General features: G+C 50.6%; 1 protein-coding gene across 1 annotated transcript in view; it reads right to left on the reverse strand.

Moving 5' to 3' along the window:
* Positions 1-24,476, reverse strand: part of ITGAL (integrin subunit alpha L) — a 218,150-nt gene that overhangs the window by 107,606 nt on the left and 86,068 nt on the right. Inside the window, exons 8-12 of the mRNA XM_083152209.1 lie at positions 23,952-24,099; positions 14,467-14,617; positions 11,058-11,125; positions 5,143-5,263; positions 3,639-3,787 (exon numbers count right to left, since the gene is read on the reverse strand). Of these exons, the coding sequence (XP_083008335.1) occupies positions 3,639-3,787; positions 5,143-5,263; positions 11,058-11,125; positions 14,467-14,617; positions 23,952-24,099 (637 nt within the window). The remainder of the gene's footprint in view (positions 1-3,638; positions 3,788-5,142; positions 5,264-11,057; positions 11,126-14,466; positions 14,618-23,951; positions 24,100-24,476) is intronic.

Genomic DNA, 24,476 nt, shown 5'->3' on the forward strand with positions numbered 1-24,476 from the left:
ACATCACCATCAGTCCCATGTACACACTACAGGCCACGTCACCATCAGCACCATGTACACAGTACAGGCCACGTCACCATCAGTCCCATGTACACACTACAGGCCACATCACCATCAGTCCCATGTACACATTACAGGCCATGTCACCATCAGTCTCATGTACACAGTACAGGCCACGTCACCATCAGCACCATGTACACACTGCAGGCCACGTCACCATCAGTACCATGTACACATTACAGGCCATGTCACCATCAGTCTCATGTACACAGTACAGGCCACGTCACCATCAGTCTCATGTACACATTACAGGCCACGTCACCATCAGTCTCATGTACACAGTACAGGCCACGTCACCATCAGTCTCATGTACACAGTACAGGCCATGTCACCATCAGCGCCATGTACACAGTACAGGCCACGTCACCATCAGTCCCATGTACACACTACAGGCCACGTCACCATCAGTCTCATGTACACAGTACAGGCCACGTCACCATCAGTCTCATGTACACAGTACAGGCCACGTCACCATCAGTCTCATGTACACAGTACAGGCCACGTCACCATCAGCGCCATGTACACACTACAGGCCACGTCACCATCAGTCCCATGTACACACTACAGGCCACGTCACCATCAGTCCCATGTACACATTACAGGCCATGTCACCATCAGTCTCATGTACACAGTACAGGCCACGTCACCATCAGTCCCATGTACACACTACAGGCCACGTCACCATCAGTCCCATGTACACATTACAGGCCATGTCACCATCAGTCTCATGTACACAGTACAGGCCACGTCACCATCAGCACCATGTACACACTGCAGGCCACGTCACCATCAGTACCATGTACACAGTACAGGCCACGTCACCATCAGTCTCATGTACACATTACAGGCCATGTCACCATCAGTCTCATGTACACAGTACAGGCCACGTCACCATCAGTCTCATGTACACAGTACAGGCCATGTCACCATCAGCGCCATGTACACAGTACAGGCCACGTCACCATCAGTCCCATGTACACATTACAGGCCACGTCACCATCAGCGCCATGTACACAGTACAGGCCATGTCACCATCAGCGCCATGTACACACTACAGGCCATGTCACCATCAGTCCCATGTACACACTACAGGCCACGTCACCATCAGTCCCATGTACACATTACAGGCCATGTCACCATCAGTCTCATGTACACAGTACAGGCCACGTCACCATCAGTCTCATGTACACATTACAGGCCATGTCACCATCAGTCTCATGTACACAGTACAGGCCACGTCACCATCAGTCTCATGTACACAGTACAGGCCATGTCACCATCAGCGCCATGTACACAGTACAGGCCACGTCACCATCAGTCCCATGTACACATTACAGGCCACGTCACCATCAGCGCCATGTACACAGTACAGGCCATGTCACCATCAGCGCCATGTACACAGTACAGGCCACGTCACCATCAGTCCCATGTACACATTACAGGCCATGTCACCATCAGTCTCATGTACACAGTACAGGTCACGTCACCATCAGTCCCATGTACACATTACAGGCCATGTCACCATCAGTCTCATGTACACAGTACAGGCCACGTCACCATCAGTCTCATGTACACATTACAGGCCATGTCACCATCAGTCTCATGTACACACAACAGGCCACGTCACCATCATTACCACGTACACACTATAGACGACGTCACCATCAGTACCATGCACACACTACAGGCCATGTCACCATCAGTAACACGCACACACTACAGGCCACCTCATCATCACATGCACACTACAGGCCACGTCACCATCAGTCCCATGCACACACTACAGGCCACGTCACCATCAGTCCCATGTACACACTACAGGCCACGTCACCATCAGTCCCATGTACACACTACAGGCCACGCCACCATCAGTCGCATGTACACACTACAGGCCAGTCACCATCAGTCCCATGTACACAGTACAGGTCACGTTACCATCAGTCTCTTGTACACATTACAGGCCACGTCACCATCAGTCTCATGTACACAGGACAGGCCACGTCACCATCAGTCTCATGTACACACTACAGGCCACGTCACCATCAGTTCCATGTACACAGTACAGGCCACGTCACCATCAGTTCCATGTACACAGTACAGGCCACGTCACCATCAGTTCCATGTACACAGTACAGGCCACGTCACCATCAGTCCCATGTACACAGTACAGGCCACGTCACCATCAGTCCCATGTACACAGTACAGGCCATGTCACCATCAGTTCCATGTACACAGTACAGGCCACGTCACCATCAGTCCCATGTACACAGTACAGGCCACGTCACTATCAGTCCCATGTACACAGTACAGGCCACGTCACCATCAGTCTCTTGTACACATTACAGGCCACGTCACCATCAGTCCCATGTACACACTACAGGCCATGTCACCATCAGCACCATGTACACAGTACAGGCCACCTAACCATCAGTTCCATGTGCACAGTACAGGCCACATCACCATCAGTCTCTTGTACACAGTACAGGCCACGTCACCATCAGTCCCATGTACACACTACAGGCCACATCACCATCAGTCCAATGTACACACTACAGGCCACGTCACCATCAGCACCATGTACACATTACAGGCCATGTCACCATCAGTCCCATGTACACAGTACAGGCCACATCACCATCAGTCTCTTGTACACAGTATAGGCCACGTCACCATCAGTCCCATGTACACACTACAGGCCACATCACCATCAGTCCCATGTACACACTACAGGCCACGTCACCATTAGCACCATGTACACACTACAGGCCACGTCACCATCAGTCTCATGCACACATTACAGGCCACGTCACCATCAGTCCCATGTACACACTACAGGCCACGTCACCATCAGTCCCATGTACACAGTACAGGCCACGTCACCATCAGTCTCATGCACACATTACAGGCCACGTCCCCATCAGTCCCATGTACACAGTACAGGCCACGTCACCATCAGTCCCATGTACACAGTACAGGCCACGTCACCATCAGTCCCATGTACACAGTACAGGCAGTACAGGCCACGTTACCATCAGTCTCTTGTACACATTACAGGCCACGTCACCATCAGTCCCATGTACACACTACAGGCCATGTCACCATCAGCACCATGTACACAGTACAGGCCACGTAACCATCAGTTCCATGTACACAGTACAGGCCACATCACCATCAGTCTCTTGTACACAGTACAGGCCACGTCACCATCAGTCCCATGTACACACTACAGGCCACATCACCATCAGTCCCATGTACACACTACAGGCCACGTCACCATCAGCACCATGTACACACTACAGGCCAGGTCACCATCAGTCCCATGTACACAGTACAGGCCACGTCACCATCAGTCCCATGTACACACTACAGGCCATGTCACCATCAGCACCATGTACACAGTAGAGGCCACGTCACCATCAGTCTCATGTACACAGTACAGGCCACGTAACCATCAGTTCCATGTACACAGTACAAGCCACGTCACCATCAGCACCGCATGCACTGACTTTTGCACAATAGCCCCAGGTGCACTTTGCAGCCTCACCTGTGCATTCTCTCTAACCTGGTCCTGTTCTCACCTGGACTCCTTGAAGATAATCTGTCTTTTCCCATCCTGGTCCACCTGGGATCTCACGCAGGACAGTCACAAGTCCAACGTACTGATACCTGGGGGCACCAGCCACGCAGTACAACCCATCAGCGCTGCGGAGCATTGTCACCGAGTAACCTGCAGGATGTCACAGATTACTGTATATTCTATGTGTACTCCGCTCCGGCCTCTGGGAGTCATCTTCCCAGCCACGTGTCTATACCTCTCACATAGCACCCTGCCTCCCTCACCGACACAGTAGCCAAGGTGCAAAGTACTGAGGGCCAGGATATTTACCAGGCTGGGGGCAAACATAACATAAGAAAGCGTGTGCAGGAGTGGCTGTTCTCGGGGATCCACTCATAGCTGACTGAGGGTAGAGAAGAGGTTTTGTGGGGTTGGAGGCCAGGTACTGCAAGGCTGGGAATGGAGGGATTGGCCTGGTACTGAGAGGTCGGGTACTGGGGGATTGGTCAGGAACTGGGAGGTCGGGTATTGGGGGATTGGCCTGGTACTGGGAGGTCGGGTATCTGGGGATTGCCCTGGTATTGTGAGGTCGGGTATCGGGGGATTGGCCTGGTACTGTGAGGCCGGGTACTGGGGGATTGGCCTGGTACTGTGAGGCCGGGTACTGGGGGATTGGCCTGGTATTGTGAGGTTAGGTATCGGGGGATTGGCCTGGTACTGGGAAAGCTGGGTACTGGGGGATTGGCCGGGTACTGGGAGGCCGGGTACTGGGGGATTGCCCTGAAATTGTGAGGTTAGGTATCAGGGGATTGGCCTGGTACTGTGATGCCGGGTACTGGGGGATTGGCCGGGTACTGGGAGGTCGGGTATTGGGGGATTGCCCTGGTGTTGTGAGGTTGGTTATCGGGGGATTGGCCTGGTACTGGGAGGCCGGGTACTGGGGGATTGACCTGGTACTGGGAGGCCGGGTCGTGGGGGATTGGCCTGGTACTGTGAGGCCGGGTACTGGGGGATTGCCCTGAAATTGTGAGGTTAGGTATCGGGGGATTGGCCTGGTACTGTGATGCCGGGTACTGGGGGATTGGCCTGGTACTGGGAGGTCGGGTATTGGGGGATTGCCCTGGTGTTGTGAGGTTGGTTATCGGGGGATTGGCCTGGTACTGGGAGGTCAGGTTGGGTACTGGGGGATTGGCCTGGTACTGGGAGGCCGGGTACTGGGGGATTGGCCTGGTACTGGGAGGCCGGGTACTGGGGGATTGGCCTGGTACTGGGAGGCCGGGTACTGGGGGATTGGCCTGGTACTGGGAGATTGGGTACTGGGGGCTGGCCGGGTACCGGGGGGAGTGACCTGGTAGCGGGAGAGCTACAGAGCAGTTAGGGGGTCATCCCTGCAGATCTTGGAGCCAGACCAGCTGAGAACAAAGCCATCACATCAGGGCAATACACTGGTCACTGGTAACCCCCTGTGTCCGCTGTATTATTTTGCAGAGTCCTCCACAGTAATTTACATCTCTGTCACTACTTACCCATGTATCCATACTTGTAGTCATCTGTGAGGGACATGTCCACCAGCATCTCCTGCTCCGAGACATCAAGGATTCCACCAGACCAGTCCAATATACCCGGGTCTCCGAGCATCCGCCGATCCTGCAAGAAGCAGAGATTCCAGTCCCAGGTGATAGCGGCCATGCCCAGTACCGGGAATGGTGTATGGACACCCTGCATAGTGCCTCATTTGGAGACCACAATAGATTTAGGAGATGCTGGAACCGGACATATTGGGGGAAATATACTAAAATGGAAAACCTAAAATTACGTATTAGTATTTCCCCTACGGCTGCATACGGCTGTTTCAGCCGTATACAAAGTCGTGTTCCGGAGGGGAATTTAGAAGCAGTCAAATACGACTGATTGTAATCCTCCAATGTCGTATTAATTCATATTAGCTGGCCGTATATACGGCCGCTAATACGAATTCCTACAGGCAGTCTGCACGGATCAGTCAGATCCATCATATCAGTCAGATCCATCATATCAATCAAATCCATCATATCAGTCAGATCCATCATATCAGTCAGATCCATCATATCAGTCAGATCCATCATATCAGTCAGATCCGTGCAGGCTGCAAGGTGTAAAAAAAAATAGAAAAATAAATAAATAAAAAACCAGCGTGGGGTCCCCCCCACAGCCGTAACCAGCACCAGGCCGAAAGAGCTGGGGCCGGTAATAAATAATCAGGAAACCCGACAAATAGGGGTTCCCTGATTTTTTAAAACCAGCCCCAGGCTCCAGGTCCGGGGCTGGTTCCCAAAATACGGGGGACAAAATTAATAGGGGTCCCCCGTATTTTAAGAACCAGCCCAAGGCCAAACCAGCCAGCAGGGTAATGTCACAGCCGGGGGACATTCACCCGACCGACCAGTCAGCCTGGCCAGGGGCCCTGGGGGAGTGGGGACCCCCCCAATAAAGGGGTCCCCCCCTCCAGGACTTACCTGACCAGGCCGAGAAAGTCGCCTCCTGATTGGCCGCTAGGCGGCCAATAGAATCATTCAGAGGAGAGGCGCGGAAGATGAAACATCTCTGCGCCTCTCAGTCCGTAAGCGGGTACCGGCGGCAGATGCGGTGGAGCCCCAGATCACCGACTCAGCAGCCCTGGAGCCCCGGACCCCGGGACCGACCTACGGGCTCAAGATAGGTAAGTATCAGTATGTGTGTGTAATGTATGTATTAAACTTTCATTTTTCTGTGTTGTCAGTGTGTGTTTATTTAACTATTTATTTTACTGTAGAACTACAAGTGCCAGCAGGCCCTTTAATGCCCCGCATGCTGGGACTTGTGGTTCTCCAAGTCCCAGCTTGCGGGGGAGGCTTGCTGGGACTCATAGTTCCACAGTAAAAAACAATAGTTTTTTATTCTATTTTTTACACTCAAATCAGCCCGGTGGCCACCGCTCCAGGACCACCGGGGACAGCATCAGGCTTCAGCCTGGTCAGGTAAGTCCTGGATCGGGGGGACCCCTTTATTGGGGGGGGGTCCCCACTCCCCCAGGGCCCCTGGCCATGCTGACCGGTCAGGGGGTTAATGCTTTGGCCGGGGGGAATTGTATAAAAAGTCTCCCCCGGCTGTGGCATTACCCTGCTGGCTGGTTGGGCCTGGTTCTTATAATACTCATTTTTTCACCCCGTATTTTGGGAACCAGCCCCCGACCTGGAGCCTGTGGCTGGTTGTTAAAAATCGGGGAACCCCTATTTGTCGGGAGGGGGGGGGGGTGTTATTTATTTCTCTATTTTTTTTACACATTGCAGCCTGCACGGATCTGACTGATCCGTGCAGGCTTCTGCCAAATACGACAGGAAAATAAAGTGTATTTTCCTGTCGTATTCGCGGCCGTTTCACGCCAATTAGCGGCCATATTTTCAATACGGCCGCTTAGTAAATCAGGAACCACCATTCTTTTGAATGGTGATTCCTGTCGTATCCATGTCGTATCGATGGTGTAGACATTCGTATTTGTAAATACAAATACGAATGTCCCATCCATAGGTGTACGAATTGCCGTATTTTCGGGATAGTAAATCCCGAAAACACGAATGTGTAAAAGATAGGTGTATTTCTGCCTACGAATACACCTATTTTTTACGAATTCATCTTAGTAAATTTCCCCCATTGTAACTCAACTGACCCCACACAATACATGGTGTGTAATGTACAATAGTGATGTCATCCCCATCTAGCGGCCGGTGTATTGTACCGTAGTGATGTCATCCCCATCTAGAGGCCGGTATAATGTACCATAGTGATGTCATCCCCATCTAGAGGCCGGTGTAATGTACCGTAGTGATGTCATACCCATCTAGAGGCCGGTGTATTGTACCGTAGTGATGTCATCCCCATCTAGCGGCCGGTGTATTGTACCGTAGTGATGTCATCCCCATCTAGCGGCCGGTGTAATGTACCGTAGTGATGTCATCCCCATCTAGAGGCCGGTGTATTGTACCATAGTGATGTCATCCCCATCTAGAGGCCGGTATAATGTACCATAGTGATGTCATCCCCATCTAGTGGCCGGTGTAATGTACCGTAGTGATGTCATCCCCATCTAGAGGCCGGTATAATGTACCATAGTGATGTCATCCCCATCTAGAGGCCGGTGTATTGTACCGTAGTGATGTCATCCCCATCTAGCGGCCGGTGTATTGTCCCGTAGTGATGTCATCCCCATCTAGCGGCCGGTGTAATGTACCGTAGTGATGTCATCCCCATCTAGAGGCCGGTGTATTGTACCATAGTGATGTCATCCCCATCTAGAGGCCGGTGTAATGTACCGTAGTGATGTCATCCCCATCTAGAGGCCGGTATGATGTACCATAGTGATGTCATCCCCATCTAGTGGCCGGTGTAATGTACCGTAGTGATGTCATCCCCATCTAGAGGCCGGTATAATGTACCATAATGATGTCATACCCATCTAGTGGCCGGTGTAATGTACCGTAGTGATGTCATCCACATCTAGCGGCCAGTGCATTGTACCATAGTGATGTCATCCCCATCCAGAGGCCGGTGTAATGTACCGTAGTGATGTCATACCCATCTAGAGGCCGGTGTAATGTACCGTAGTGATGTCATCCCCATCTAGAGGCCGGTGTAATGTACCGTAGTGATGTCATCCCCATCTAGCGGCCAGTGCATTGTACCATAGTGATGTCATCCCCATCCAGAGGCCGGTGTAATGTACCGTAGTGATGTCATCCCCATCTAGAGGCCGGTGTAATGTACCATAGTGATGTCATCCCCATCTAGAGGCCGGTGTAATGTACCGTAGTGATGTCATCCCCATCTAGAGGCCGGTGTATTGTACCGTAGTGATGTCATCCCCATCTAGAGGCCGGTATGATGTACCATAGTGATGTCATCCCCATCTAGCGGCCGGTGTAATGTACCGTAGTGATGTCATCCCCATCTAGAGGCCGGTATAATGTACCATAGTGATGTCATCCCCATCTAGAGGCCGGTGTAATGTACCGTAGTGATGTCATACCCATCTAGAGGCCGGTGTATTGTACCGTAGTGATGTCATCCCCATCTAGCGGCCGGTGTATTGTACCGTAGTGATGTCATCCCCATCTAGCGGCCGGTGTAATGTACCGTAGTGATGTCATCCCCATCTAGAGGCCGGTGTATTGTACCATAGTGATGTCATCCCCATCTAGAGGCCGGTATAATGTACCATAGTGATGTCATCCCCATCTAGTGGCCGGTGTAATGTACCGTAGTGATGTCATCCCCATCTAGAGGCCGGTATAATGTACCATAGTGATGTCATCCCCATCTAGAGGCCGGTGTATTGTACCGTAGTGATGTCATCCCCATCTAGCGGCCGGTGTATTGTCCCGTAGTGATGTCATCCCCATCTAGCGGCCGGTGTAATGTACCGTAGTGATGTCATCCCCATCTAGAGGCCGGTGTATTGTACCATAGTGATGTCATCCCCATCTAGAGGCCGGTGTAATGTACCGTAGTGATGTCATCCCCATCTAGAGGCCGGTATGATGTACCATAGTGATGTCATCCCCATCTAGTGGCCGGTGTAATGTACCGTAGTGATGTCATCCCCATCTAGAGGCCGGTATAATGTACCATAATGATGTCATACCCATCTAGTGGCCGGTGTAATGTACCGTAGTGATGTCATCCACATCTAGCGGCCAGTGCATTGTACCATAGTGATGTCATCCCCATCCAGAGGCCGGTGTAATGTACCGTAGTGATGTCATACCCATCTAGAGGCCGGTGTAATGTACCGTAGTGATGTCATCCCCATCTAGAGGCCGGTGTAATGTACCGTAGTGATGTCATCCCCATCTAGCGGCCAGTGCATTGTACCATAGTGATGTCATCCCCATCCAGAGGCCGGTGTAATGTACCGTAGTGATGTCATCCCCATCTAGAGGCCGGTGTAATGTACCATAGTGATGTCATCCCCATCTAGAGGCCGGTGTAATGTACCGTAGTGATGTCATCCCCATCTAGAGGCCGGTGTATTGTACCGTAGTGATGTCATCCCCATCTAGAGGCCGGTATGATGTACCATAGTGATGTCATCCCCATCTAGTGGCCGGTGTAATGTACCGTAGTGATGTCATCCCCATCTAGAGGCCGGTATAATGTACCATAGTGATGTCGTCCCCATCTAGTGGCCGGTGTAATGTACCGTAGTGATGTCATCCACATCTAGCGGCCAGTGCATTGTACCATAGTGATGTCATCCCCATCCAGAGGCCGGTATAATGTACCATAGTGATGTCATACCCATCTAGTAGCCGGTGTAATGTACCGTAGTGATGTCATCCACATCTAGCGGCCAGTGCATTGTACCATAGTGATGTCATCCCCATCCAGAGGCCGGTGTAATGTACCGTAGTGATGTCATACCCATCTAGAGGCCGGTGTAATGTACCGTAGTGATGTCATCCCCATCTAGCGGCCAGTGCATTGTACCATAGTGATGTCATCCCCATCCAGAGGCCGGTGTAATGTACCGTAGTGATGTCATCCCCATCTAGAGGCCGGTGTAATGTACCATAGTGATGTCATCCCCATCTAGAGGCCGGTATAATGTACCATAGTGATGTCGTCCCCATCTAGTGGCCGGTGTAATGTACCGTAGTGATGTCATACCCATCTAGAGGCCGGTGTAATGTACCATAGTGATGTCATCCCCATCTAGTGGCCGGTGTAATGTACCGTAGTGATGTCATCCCCATCTAGCGGCCAGTGCATTGTACCATAGTGATGTCATCCCCATCCAGAGGCCGGTGTAATGTACCGTAGTGATGTCATACCCATCTAGAGGCCAGTGTATTGTACCGTAGTGATGTCATCCCCATCTAGCAGTGTTATCTCACTACAGCGTGCACAAGGAAGAACAAGAAACAAATCTCTAAGGGGGAGGGTTATGGTTAGGCTGTGAGGGGGTGGGTAGGGTTAACCACTAAGGAAGGGGAGGGTATAGGTAGGGTGACCAACTCATCCCTTTAATCCGGGACACATATTAATTACACAGGTTATGTGGCTGGCTTTCACCTGGTTTTAAACTGCCACACCTCAAGACTCCATTTCACCTGGTTTTAAACTGCCACAGAACCTGTGTAATTAATATGTGTCCCAGATTAAAGGGATGAGTTGGTAACCCTAGGTATAGGGCTAAACTGGATGTTAACTATAAGGATGACGCTGTCAATCTTCTGACTACCAACATCCCAAGCGCCGGGATCCCCATACTTACACTATCTCACCAACATAATCACACAAACACACACACCACTGTCACCATACACATGTCAGTGCCAAGCTCACCACTGTATACACAACACCAGCACTGTACTGGAATACTATGACTGACAGACATTACAATACACAACAGTGTCACCAACCTTACCTCCAGCAGAGCAGCGCTAAGCCCGGCTGAGGACAGCTCCCGTGAGAAACTGGAACCTTGAGCCACACCTAGAAACACAAGTTAGGTAGCAGTCATATGACATCATACATATCTCCTTACACAGGGCCTACACAACGCGGACACCTCCATCTTTGTCAATATAAAAAAAGAGAAATCGTTGGATCACCCTTGGGCGCAGCTGCTACTGGGTATCAAACACTTGATGAGGAGACACCACTCCTCCAACAACACATCTACTACACAAAATTTTCAAGTGGACATCCTATAGCGCTCTGAACACACAAAAAAATAAACAGTACTTCCCTTTTGAAACTTCTAGGACAATTGGATGAAACAGGCGATCCTTGTGATCAATTGTTCATTGTTGATTTGTCATGTAAAACAATGGAAACAAAGGGATCATATGATTAATAAACTGTCCATACAATAAATGGGTTGGTACACCCGTGTGGATTTTGATGGGATTCTGTGCAGCTGTTATTCCTCCACCAATAAATGGGATGTATAGATGAGCGTACCGAAACTCACATCAAAGATGTGGTGGTTAAACACATCAAGGTATCTTTTATATGCGTACCCCAACTCACAATAAGTGGATGTAGTATTCACACATAAAGGTATCTTTTGACTGAGGTGAATGAAACGATATAGCCACCGAGATGCGTACCCCAACTCACTGAATGAAAGGCTGTGACGTTCACATCAAGGTTTCTTTAGGACCACTCAGTATATGGATCAAAAAAGCTTTTAATGTCTTCCACATCCAGAAGTACATAACATGTAAAATGAATAAAATAAAAACAGGGTAATCACTGTGACTGCCAGTAAGAGGAAAACAATGGCGAAGTAGGGAGTTCTACAACCTGGAGGATCTTCCGGATAGTCCACCAGGTAGAAGCTTCAACCAAGGTCCCAAACTGGATAGCAGCAGTCCAACAGCAAGGCCCCTTCCTCTGTGGACACTTGAAAAAGATCCCAGAGTGGATCGAAACGCGTTGTGTGACCAGAGGAAGGGGCCTTGCTGTTGGACTGCTGCTATCCAGTTTGGGACCTTGGTTGAAGCTTCTACCTGGTGGACTATCCGGAAGATCCTCCAGGTTGTAGAACTCCCTACTTCGCCATTGTTTTCCTCTTACTGGCAGTCACAGTGATTACCCTGTTTTTATTTTATTCATTTTACATGTTATGTACTTCTGGATGTGGAAGACATTAAAAGCTTTTTTGATCCATATACTGAGTGGTCCTAAAGAAACCTTGATGTGAACGTCACAGCCTTTCATTCAGTGAGTTGGGGTACGCATCTCGGTGGCTATATCGGTTCACTTACCACAGTCAAAAGATACCTTTATGTGTGAATACTACATCCACTTATTGTGAGTTGGGGTACGCATATAAAAGATACCTTGATGTGTTTAACCACCACATCTTTGATGTGAGTTTCGGTACGCTCATCTATACATCCCATTTATTGGTGGAGGAATAACAGCTGCACAGAATCCCATCAAAATCCACACGGGTGTACCAACCCATTTATTGTATGGACAGTTTATTAATCATATGATCCCTTTGTTTCCATTGTTTTACATGACAAATCAACAATGAACAATTGATCACAAGGATCGCCTGTTTCATCCAATTGTCCTAGAAGTTTCAAAAGGGAAGTACTGTGTATTTTTTTGTGTGTTCAGAGCGCTATAGGATGTCCACTTGAAAATTTTGAGTAGTACCTCCATCTTTGTCATCCAAAGTTCCAAGATCTCCTTACACAAGGCCTAAATGTCACTGACACCTCCATCTCTATCATCTAGGGATCCCACATCTCCTTACACAGGGCCTACATGTCACTGACACCTCCATCTCTATCATCCAAGTTCCAAGATCTCCTTACACAGGGCCTACATGTCACTGACACATCCATCTCTATCATCTAGGGATCCCACATCTCCTTACACAGGGCCTACACAACACGTACACCTCCATATTTGTCATCCAAAGTTCTAAGATCTCCTTACACAAGGCCTAAATGTCACTGACACCTCCATCTCTATCATCTAGGAATCCAACATCTAATTACACAGGGCCTACATGTCACTGACACCTCCCTCTCTATCATCCAAGTTCCAAGATCTCCTTACACAGGGCCTACATGTCACTGACACATCCATCTCTATCATCTAGGGATCCCACATCTCCGTACACAGGGCCAACAAAACACTGACACCTCCATCTCTATCATCTAGGGATCCAACATCTAATTACACAGGGCCAACACAACACTGACACCTCCATCTCTATCATCCAGGGTTCCAAAATCTCCTTACACAGGGCTTACATGTCACTGACACCTCCATCTCTATCATCTAGGGATCCAACATCTAATTACACAGGGCCAACACAACACTAACACCTCCATCTCTATCATCCAGGGTTCCAAGATCTCCTTACACAGGTCCAACACAACACTGACACCTCCATCTCTATCATCTAGGGATCCAACATCTAATTACACAGGGCCTACACAACACTGACACCTCCATCTCTATCATCTAGGGGTCCAACATCTAATTACACAGGGCAAACACAAAACTGACACCTCCATCTCTATCATCTAGGGGTCCAACATCTAATTACACAGGGCAAACACAAAACTGAAACCTCCATCTCTATCATCAGGGTTCCAAGATCTCCTTAAACAGGGCCTACATGTCACTGACACCTCCATCTCTATCATCTAGGGATCCAAGATGTCCTTACACAGGGCCTACATGTTACTGACACCTCCATTTCTATCATCTAGGGATCCAACATCTCCTTACACAGGGCCTACACAACACGGACACATCCATCTCTATCATCTAGGGATCCAAGATCTCCTTACACAGGGTCTACATGTCACTGACACCTCCATCTCTATCATCTAGGGATCCAAGATCTCCTTACACAGGGCTGACATATAACTGACACCTCCATCTCTATCATCTAGGGATCCAAGATCTCCTCACACAGGGCCTACATGTCACTGCATTGACACCTCTGTCATATAGGGTTCCCAGCTTTCCTTATACAGGGCCTACACATCACTGACACCTAACCCTATCATCTACTTATCCCACATCTGCTTACGCAGGCCTACGCGTCATCTACACCTCCATTTCTATGATCTCCAAACACAGGATATAAATGTCACCTACACCTCCATATCTATCATCTAGGGATCCCACATTTCCTAACAAAGGGCCTACACGTCACCTACACCTCCATTCAGTTCTATGTATCATTTTTTTCATTGCCACACAATGAAATGCAGCGGCCCAATCATATTCAGTAGTAGCAAAGGGCCACAAGCAGACAGAAAATTATTATAGAGTATCCTCAGGCAGAAACTCACCCTCTATCGCAAGGATCTTCTGTTGTATGCCCTGAAATAAGCCGTTCAGTCCTTGTGCATTCTCCAGCACCGTGCGGTATTTGTCAGTGGGCGTAGATGCCAGGTCAGTTATTATTTTTTCACCCTCTGGCTTTCCAAAGTTTTTTCCTACCTGTAATAATAGGGCACAAAGCCATATTGAAGGAAAACACTGCAAAGCTCTGTAGGAACCACAGATCTCCATACAGAGGGGAGAGGAGAGAAAGGATAACTCACAGTGATGTCAGAGAAGAGAAAGGATAACACACAGTGATGTCAGAGGGGAGAGGAGGGACAGAGGATAACACACAGTGATGTCAGAGGGGAGAGGAGAGAAAGGATAACACACAGTGATGTCAGAGGGGAGAAGAGAGACAGAGGATAAAACGGTGATGACAGGTGGGAGAGGAGAGACAGAGGATAACACACAGTGATGTCAGAGGGGAGAGGAGAGGCAGAGGATAACACAGTGATGTCAGAGGGGAGAGGAGAGACAGAGGATAACATACAGTGAAGTCAGAGGGGAGTGGAGAGGCATAGGATAACACACAGTGATGTCAGAGGGGAGTGGAGAGACATAGGATAACACACAGTGATGTCAGAGGGGAGAGGAAAGACAGATGACAACACAGTGATGTCAGAGGGGAGAGGAGAGAAAGGATAACACACAGTGATGTCAGAGGGGAGTGGAGAGACATAGGATAACACACAGTGATGTCAGAGGGGAGAGGAAAGACATAGGATAACACACAGTGATGTCAGAGGGGAGAGGAGAGAAAGGATAGCACACAGTGATGTCAGAGGGGAGAGGAGAGAAAAGATAACACACAGTGATGTCAGAGGGGAGAGGAGAGACAGATGATAACACATAGTGATGTCAGAGGGAAGAGGAGAGAGAGATGATAACACACAGTGTTGTTAGAGGGGAGAGGAGAGACAGATGATAACACATAGTGATGTCAGAGGGGAGAGGAGAGAAAGGATAACACACAGTGATGTTAGAGGGGAGAGGAGAGAAAAGATAACACACAGTGATGTCAGAGGGGAGAGGAAAGACATAGGATAACACACAGTGATGTCAGAGGGGAGAGGAGAGAAAGGATAACACACAGTAATGTCAGAGGGGAGAGGAGAGAAAGGATAACACACAGTGTTGTCAGAGGGGAGTGGAGAGACATAGGATAACACACAGTGATGTCAGAGGGGAGAGGAAAGACATAGGATAACACACAGTGATGTCAGAGGGGAGAGGAGAGAAAGGATAACACACAGTGATGTCAGAGGGGAGTGGAGAGACATAGGATAACACACAGTGATGTCAGAGGGGAGAGGAAAGACATAGGATAACACACAGTGATGTCAGAGGGGAGAGGAGAGAAAGGATAACACACAGTGATGTCAGAGGAGAGAAAAGATAACACACAGTGATGTCAGAGGGGAGAGGAGAGACAGAGGATAACACACAGTGATGTCAGAGGGGAGAGGAGAGACAGAGGATAACACACAGTAATGACAGAGGGGAGAGGAGAGACAGATGATAACACATAGTGATGTCAGAGGGGAGAGGAGAGACATAGGATAACACACAGTGATGTCAGAGGGGAGAGGAGAGAAAGGATAACACACAGTGATGTCAGAGGGGAGAGGAGAGAAAGGATAACACACAGTGATGTCAGAGGGGAGAGGAGAGAAAGGATAACACACAGTGATGTCAGAGGGGAGAGGAAAGAAAGGATAACACACAGTGATTACTGTCAGAAAACCCTGCTGCCTTAGGTACACTTGGTACCTGTCTCAATCTACTCTCAATCCTCTCTCTCGCCCTCTCTATCTCTCTATCTCTCGCCCTCCCTCTTTCGCCCTCTCTCTCTCGCCCTCTCTCTCGCCCTCCGCATGACGCGGTGGTGCTCCACCTGGGGGATCCAAGGGTGGGATGTTGCCTGCTGAAGTTTTCAGATGTCTAGCTGCAATCCACAACAGATGCATGGGTTCGGGATGTAGTCTCCTAAGGCTACTCCATAACCCTTCGGCGGCGTCCACCATATTCATTCTTTTCCACAAGTTCTCCAAAGAACTTGGAAGAATGCAGAGCTCTGGAGAAGGCCATCCTTGTCCAGGGTCATAGGCACAGGTTTTTACGCCAGCCTCTTCTTGGCCTGGTGTAGTTGTGGAGGATGAGGCAGCGGAGGAGGTTGCAGCGGCGCTTCCCGCAGAGGAACCTGGGCACACATTGGACGCGTCACGTTGAGGAAGTGGTTAGCAAAAACCTCGATAATGGAAATGCTGTAGATGTGATTTTCCTAGATTTCGCTAAAGCATTTGATACTGTCCCACACAAGAGATTGATTAATAAAATGGAGAACCTAGGATTGGGTGAAAATATCTGCAGATGGGTAGGGAATTGGCTATGTAATAGAGAACAAAGAGTGGTTGTGAATGGTGCCGTATCAGATATGATACCGGTACTAAGTGGAGTGCCCCAGGGTTCGGTTTTGGGGCCCATTTTGTTTAACATTTTTATTAACGATATTGGGATAGGGTTACTCAGCAATGTATCCATCTTTGCGGACGATACAAAACTTAGCAAAGTCATCAAATCACCAGAAGATGTCACCATGCTTCAAAATGATCTTGCAATTCTAGATGAGTGGGCAAAAAAATGGAAGATGAGGTTCAATGTAGATAAATGTAAGGTTATGCACCTTGGGAGACACAACCAGTGTGCAAGTTACAACCTTAGCGGAGAGGAACTGGGTAATTCCATACTTGAAAAGGATCTAGGAGTCCAAATAGACAGCAATCTAGGATGTAGTGCCCATTGTAATGTAGCTACAAAAAAGGCCAACAAAATTCTGGCATGTATTAAGAGGGGAATGGAAGCTAGGGACTCAAGGGTAATTATGCCACTATATAAAGCATTGGTGAGACCTCACCTGGAGTACGGAGTACAGTTCTGGGCCCCACACTATAAAAAGGACATCATAGAATTAGAAAAAGTCCAAAGGCGAGCAACAAAGCTTATTAGGGGAATGGAGAATTTAAGCTACGGGGAGAGATTAAGCAAATTGGGACTATTTACATTAGAAAAGAGACGTTTAAGGGGGGACATGCTCAACATGTACAAGTATATCAAGGGCCAATATAAGGAACTGTCACACACCCTATTTTCTACTAGAAAGGAATCTAGGACGCGAGGGCATGAGTATAGATTAGAAGAAAAAAGATTTCATTCAGCTAGTAGAAAGAATTTCTTTACGGTCAGAACAGTCAAACTCTGGAACTCTCTTCCCAGAGAGGTGGTAACGGCTGGCTCATTAAATGCGTTCAAGGCAAAGTTGGACAGACATTTACTGGAGAAAAACATCCATGGGTACAAATAAGAAATATAATTTGTCTGTAAAATACCAGAACCTACCAAATCAGCAATGGATATCTATACCAGGTTGAACTAGATGGACGCAAGTCTTTTTTCAGCCTTACCTACTATGTAACTATGTAACTATGAAGTTCTGGCCGGGCAGCAACGGGTCAGATAATCAGCTCCTCCTCTCTCACGCCGAGGCAGTCAATAGAGCATGACATCAAGCCCTGGTGCCAGCAGCATTAAGAGATGTTTCTAAAAGTTAAAAAAAAGTGACAAATGACAGGGGGGGGGGGGGGGTGGCACGTGCCCGGGTGCCCTCCCCTAAATCCACCCTTGGTGTCAGGGATAGAGAGAAGGGGGTGAGAGGATTTAAGGGTAAGAGGGAGAGGGGTCAGGTACACAGTGAGAGGGGGTGAGAGGGGAGGTCAGGCAGAGAGAGGGTGAGAGAAGGGGGTTAGGCAGAGAGACAGGTGAAAGTGGGGTCAGGTAGAGAGAGCGAGTGAGGGGGGGCAGGCAAAGAAAGACGAGTGAGAGTGGGGTCAGGCAGAGAGAGGAGTGAGATTGGGGTCAGGCAGAGAGAGGAGTGAGATTGGGGTCAAGCAGAGAGAGGGGTGAGAGTGGGGTCAGGCAGAGAGAGGAGTGAGAGTGGGGTCAGGCAGAGAGAGGAGTGAGATTGGGGTCAAGCAGAGAGAGGGGTGAGAGTGGGGTCAGGCAGAGAGAGGAGTGAGAGTGGGGTCAGGCAGAGAGAGCAAGGTCAGGCAGAGAGAGGAGTGAGAGTGGGGTCAAGCAGAGAGAGGGGTGAGAGTGGGGTCAGGTAGAGAGAGCGAGAGAGGGGGGTCAGGCAGAGAGAGCGAGAGAGGGGGGTCAGGTAGAGAGAGGAGTGAGAGTGGGGTCAAGCAGAGAGAGGGGTGAGAGTGGGGTCAGGCAGAGAGAGCGAGAGAGGGGGGTCAGGCAGAGAGAGGAGTGAGAGTGGGGTCAAGCAGAGAGAGGGGTGAGAGTGGGGTCAGGCAGAGAGAGCGAGAGAGGGGGGTCAGGCAGAGAGAGGAGTGAGAGTGGGGTCAAGCAGAGAGAGGGGTGAGAGTGGGGTCAGGCAGAGAGAGCGAGAGAGGGGGGTCAGGCAGAGAGAGCGAGAGAGGGGGGTCAGGTAGAGAGAGGAGTGAGAGTGGGGTCAAGCAGAGAGAGGGGTGAGAGTGAGGTCAGGCAGAGAGAGCGAGAGAGGGGGGTCAGGCAGAGAGAGATTAAAGAGTGATGGGCACCAGCCTGGTGCCACTACAGCACAGATGCAGGCATTTAAAGCTAGAGTGGGAGGTGGGCAGCTGCACCAATGCTGCATGACGCGCACAGGGCCCCATGGATGACGATTCCTTCTGGACCACGCACACCAAAAAGGGGCCACCTAGGTGTGAGGTGATGAGAGAGATGAGGGGTGACAGGTACCATCCATCTCCATGTCCTTGGGCTGACTGAGCTGCTGCTTCCCGGGCTTCTCCCGATGATGGTTTATGTTTCTGGGTTCGGCCTCCAGGGCCTTCATCAGTCCTGCTCACTGCTTGCAGGCTTAGATTTGGGCTGTGGGCCCAGCTGAGCAGGGGGCAGCCTTGGCAGGGCCTGTGCAGCAGCTGCAGCATGGCCCTTTCCTGCGGGCGGTCACAGATTAGCTGCTGGGGAGAGAGAGCAGAGGGGGCTGGCAGCAGGGATAGTTTTGCAGTTTTAACACCTGTTGGGGGAAGGCACGGTGGGAATGCTTCTCCCCGGGGGCCCTCAATGACTGCCTGTGATTGAACGCTGCGCTCAGGGACAGATGTATACTTTTCTTTTCCTCTTTTTCAGTCCCTGAGTGGCAACCGCACTGGCTGCTTACTGTCTCCTGCCCAACTCCCGGCTACTTGTCACTGTGTTGGTTGGTTCTCATTTGCTGCTGCCCTGTCACTGACTATGGTCAGTGTAAAAAAGAAGATAAAAAAAAAGAAGTAAGGCTGCATAATGCAACCCCTCTGTGTGGTGCATGTTGGCTCCTGCCAGCACCATAAAAACCATGAGTTGCCTGGCCTGGAGGCGGGGTAGAGGAGGGGAGGAGCCTGGCTGACTGGGGCAGCAAGAAGTTTAACCTTTCGGGTGCTGAAACTCTCACTACTGCTCAATTCGCACTGTTAGCCCTGTGGCCCCTGAATTCTCCCGAATAATAAACTGAAGCCGAAAATGGGACAACAGCACAGGCACAGGATACAACAACAGGATATGGACCGGGACCATGTAACCACAAGCACAAGAACCTGAAGAATTATAGCAAGCTCAGGGAAACAGGATCAAGCCGGATAATAGCAGGGCTTGACAGGATTTGTTCAGGATGACACAGACTTGTCAGGGTATGCACATTAGGCAGGATCAGAGTTTGTCAGGATTAGCCAGGGTAGTTCAGGGCATAAACAGGCCTGGACTGAGTATTGCCAGCAATGAATCTAGGGCAGGCTGGGTAATATAGGAAGCAATACCCAATAAGGACGGTCAAGAATGGACAATACTTGGATTCACTGCAACTGGGCAGCCAGACACAAGGTAATGGCCTAATTATGTGGCAGTTGAGACTGCACAGACCACATAGAGTCAGGCTGCAGGTACAGGGACCAGCCAGAGGTGGTTTATAACAACAGTGATGTCAGAGGGACAGAAGATAGCACACAGGGCCTTATTCTAGTTCACTCTTTCTGACAAAATCCTTCTTAGATGGACAAAACCATGTGCACTGCAGGTGGGGCAGATGTAACTTGTGTAGAGAGAATTAGATTTGGGTGAGTTATTTTGTTTCTGTGCAGGGTAAATACTGACTGCTTTATTTTTACACTGCAATATAGATCTCACTTTGAAGTAAAACCCCACCCAAATCTAACTCTCTCTGCACAAGTAACATCTGCCCCCCCCCTGCTGCGCACATGGTTTTGTCCATCTAAGAAGGATTAAGGCACAGTGATGTCAAATGGTATAAGATAGGAGACAGAGGATAAATGGCATCAGAAAAAAAAAGTCTAATTTATGTTGCACGCAATAGACGACTGCTGTGAGTGATTATCTGCAGACTGCGCAGCGATTGCACTGCACATGTGCTAAGGTGCAGTGTGACTGACTAGAAGGGAACATTTAAGAAGGTAACAGAGAGTGGCTGCAGAAACACAGGCATGCCATGGCTGTTTTTCAGGTGTGTATCTGCTGGGTGTCGGATGGCCTCCCGACAGTTGGGATTCTGATGGACAGTAGACCGGCATTGGAATCCCGACTGTTAGAAGCCTGACAGCCAGTAACCTGACTTACTGGGGCTACCCCCTCATGGGAGCAAAGCACAGGAGTGTCACAGCAAAGAACCTGGTGTACGCTAGCGACGTTGCTCAAGGCGAGATCCCTGATTCCTTGAGCAAAGAATTTGACCCCCTGTCTTGCACTGATAGGGTAATGGGTCAGATGGTATCAGCAAAACCAGGAATGGATTCAGGAACCTACAATCAGAACTAACAGGAGAACAGGCTCCCGAGGGGTTAGAGACTGAAGTCTTGCAGTGCACTACATCTCCCAGGTGTACAATAAGAGTTAACAGGAGAACAGGCACCCGATGGGCTAGAGTCTGAAGTCATGCAGTGGACTACATCTCCCAGGCATGCAAACAGAGCTAACAGGAGAACAGGCACCCGATGGGCTAGAGTCTGAAGTCATGCAGTGGACTACATCTCCCAGGTGTACAATAAGAGTTAACAGGAGAACAGGCTCCCGAGGGGTTAGAGACTGAAGTCTTGCAGTGCACTACATCTCCCAGGTGTACAATAAGAGTTAACAGGAGAACAGGCACCCGAGGGGTTAGAGACTGAAGTCATGCAGTGGACTACATCTCCCAGCCATACAATCAGAGCAGCAATGGGCTCACATGGACATATAGCAGAGCAGGATGTCAGAATATCATGAGAAGAGTAGGGATCATGAGAGTATAGGCCACATGTATAATAAAATCTCTTATATATTTAGCCAGATCTGTCACTCATCCCCTGTGTATATAACGTTCCCACCCAGCGTTATACACAAACCCGCCCCCCCAAAGGAAAAGACCCACGACCCCCCCTACCGCAATTCACAGGCCCCCCGCGACACCCCCTCCCGCGATTAACGGGCCCCCCGCGACCCCCCTCCCGTGATTCGCGGGCCCCCCGCAACTCCCCCCTCCCACGATTCGCGGGCCCATCGCGACCTCCCCTCCCACGGTTCGCGGCACCCCCCCTCGAGCCCACCCCCTTCCGCGATTTGCGGGCCCCCTGCGACCTCCCGTGATTCGCGGGCCCCCCACAACTCCCCCCTCCCGCCCAAGCCCACCATCCACCATTTCTCCCGAACCTCCCCCCTCTGCCAGCACCCCCCAGACACCCGCGACGCCCCCTCCCGCGATTCGCGTGCCCCCCGTGACCCCCCCTCCCACGATTCGCGGGACCCCCCACAACCCCCCCTCCTGCGATTCGCGGGCCCCCTGCGACCTCCCGCGATTTGCGGGCCCCCCCACAACTCCATCCCTCCCGCGATTCGCGGGCCCCCACGATTCACGGCACCCCCGCGCCCCCCCTCCACTCACTCCATTCACTGCGCCCCCTCCCACGATTCGCCGTGCCCCCCTCCCACGATTTGCTAACCCCAGCCCCCTCCCGCAATTAACGGCACGCCCCTCCTGCGATTTGTGACCCCCCGCGATTCATGCCCCCCCTCATGCGATTCTAGCCCCCTCCCTGCGATTCACGCCGCCCTGCGATTCACAGCACCCCCCGCGCCCCCCTTCCGCAATTTGCGGACCCCCTCCCATGATTCATGGACCCCCACGGCACCTCCCGCGCCCCCCTCCCGCGATTTTAGACCCCCCCCGCAATTCACACCCCCCTCCCGCGCCCCCTCCCAAGATTTGCAGACCCCCTCCCACGATTCACGCCCCCCTCCCACGATTCACGACACCCCCTCTCCCGCGAATTGCGGCACTCCACGACCCCCCCCTCCTGCGATTCATGACCTCCCCGCGCCCCCCTCCTGCTATTCGCGTACCCCCGCAACCCCCCTGCGCCCCCCCTCCCTTGATTCACGGCACCCCCCGCTCCCCTCCTGCAATTCACGGACACCCACAACCCCCCCTCCCGCAATTCACTGACCCCCACAACCCCCCACCCGCAATTTGTGGACCCCCCTTCCCGCGATTCAAGCCCCCCCGCACCCCCTCCCCTAATCGCAGATCCGCGCACCCCCCCCCTCCTGCAATTTGCAGACCCCCCTGACCCCTTCCGGCAATTCCCCCCCAGCGGACCCCCGCGACTCCGCAGTTCACATACCCCCGTGAGAATGGGGGATCCTGTACCGAAACAAGCAGGTACCGCCCCTAGGTGGTAAATCCGGCCCTAGCTGCCGCGCTGCAGGTTCCCCCACTGCCAGAAGTGTCCCCACGGTCCTCTGCACCAGCACCACAACTTTTATCAATGTCTTGCCCACATACCACTATTATACAGCCTCCTGCTCTCATGCACCATCACTCCCTCCCAGTGGGAGGAGACTCTCACCTACTGCCGGGAGCTGCATACTGTCCCCCACCCTCCTCCAGTTCTAGGGATGCCCATCAGCCATCAATGATTTCAAATCATCGATGGTTTATGGCCGATGTTGAATACATTTGCCATTGATGTGAGAGTACCAGATGGTTTCCCTACATCAATGGCAAAGGAGAACCGATCAAGTTTCACATTTTTTTAAGGTGCCGGGACACAGAGCATAGCTCCGCCCCCACACCCGGAAGTCCCGCCACAGAGTTCTGATTGCCGCACTTTGAGGGGGCGGCAGGGGGGGCGTCGTTCGCTGGGCGGGGTTTGGTGGACTCGCAAGGATGTGAATTCGCAGCCTTGCGAATCAACCTGAATAACCCCCTTCACCTATAACTCAAGTTGCAATACAGGCATCTTTCATACAATTCTAACCATATGTCTCACAATACAAACGTTCACAAATGCAGGGGGCGCAGCCCCTTACGACGGTGTGAAGAGCGCCCGTAGGGCGCGATGAATCACCTAGTATATATATAATTGTGTACAAATTGTGTTACCCCGATGATATAACGTTTCACTTCTAAAGCGTTTGCGGCCTTTATAGCGCCAATGGTGTCTGTTTCTTCTACTTCCCCGGCGGACAGGATTAACAGCACTTTCTTCGCCTTGGGACGAGATCCAGCTTTCTCTGTGAAAATATTTTTCCTGTATAAAATACAGATGTTAATGGACTTGTGTAGTGACAACGTTACATTTCCTATGATGTCATTGTCAACGGGGCGTGTCCCATTAGCAGTGACAATGTCTCAGCAGATAACAATGGGCTATTATGGAGATGTTATCCCTATGGTCATTATTGTGCTATCAGCCGAGAACTGACCCGGACCCATGTGTTATGGCGGCTCGGAGGGCTGGTGATCGGGGATTATGCCTTAGTGGCACACAGTGTAACCCCTGATAAGTGCCCAGAGAATATATTAGTCATGATCATTTACTGCAGGTAATATACAAATTATTGTCAGCGACATATACGGGTGAGTATGTGACAGGCGCTGACAGTCATAGAGCACCATCGCTTCACC

Source organism: Crinia signifera, chromosome 7, assembly GCF_055691185.1.
Source record: "Crinia signifera chromosome 7, ASM5569118v1, whole genome shotgun sequence".
Classification (NCBI taxonomy): Eukaryota; Metazoa; Chordata; class Amphibia; order Anura; family Myobatrachidae; genus Crinia; species Crinia signifera.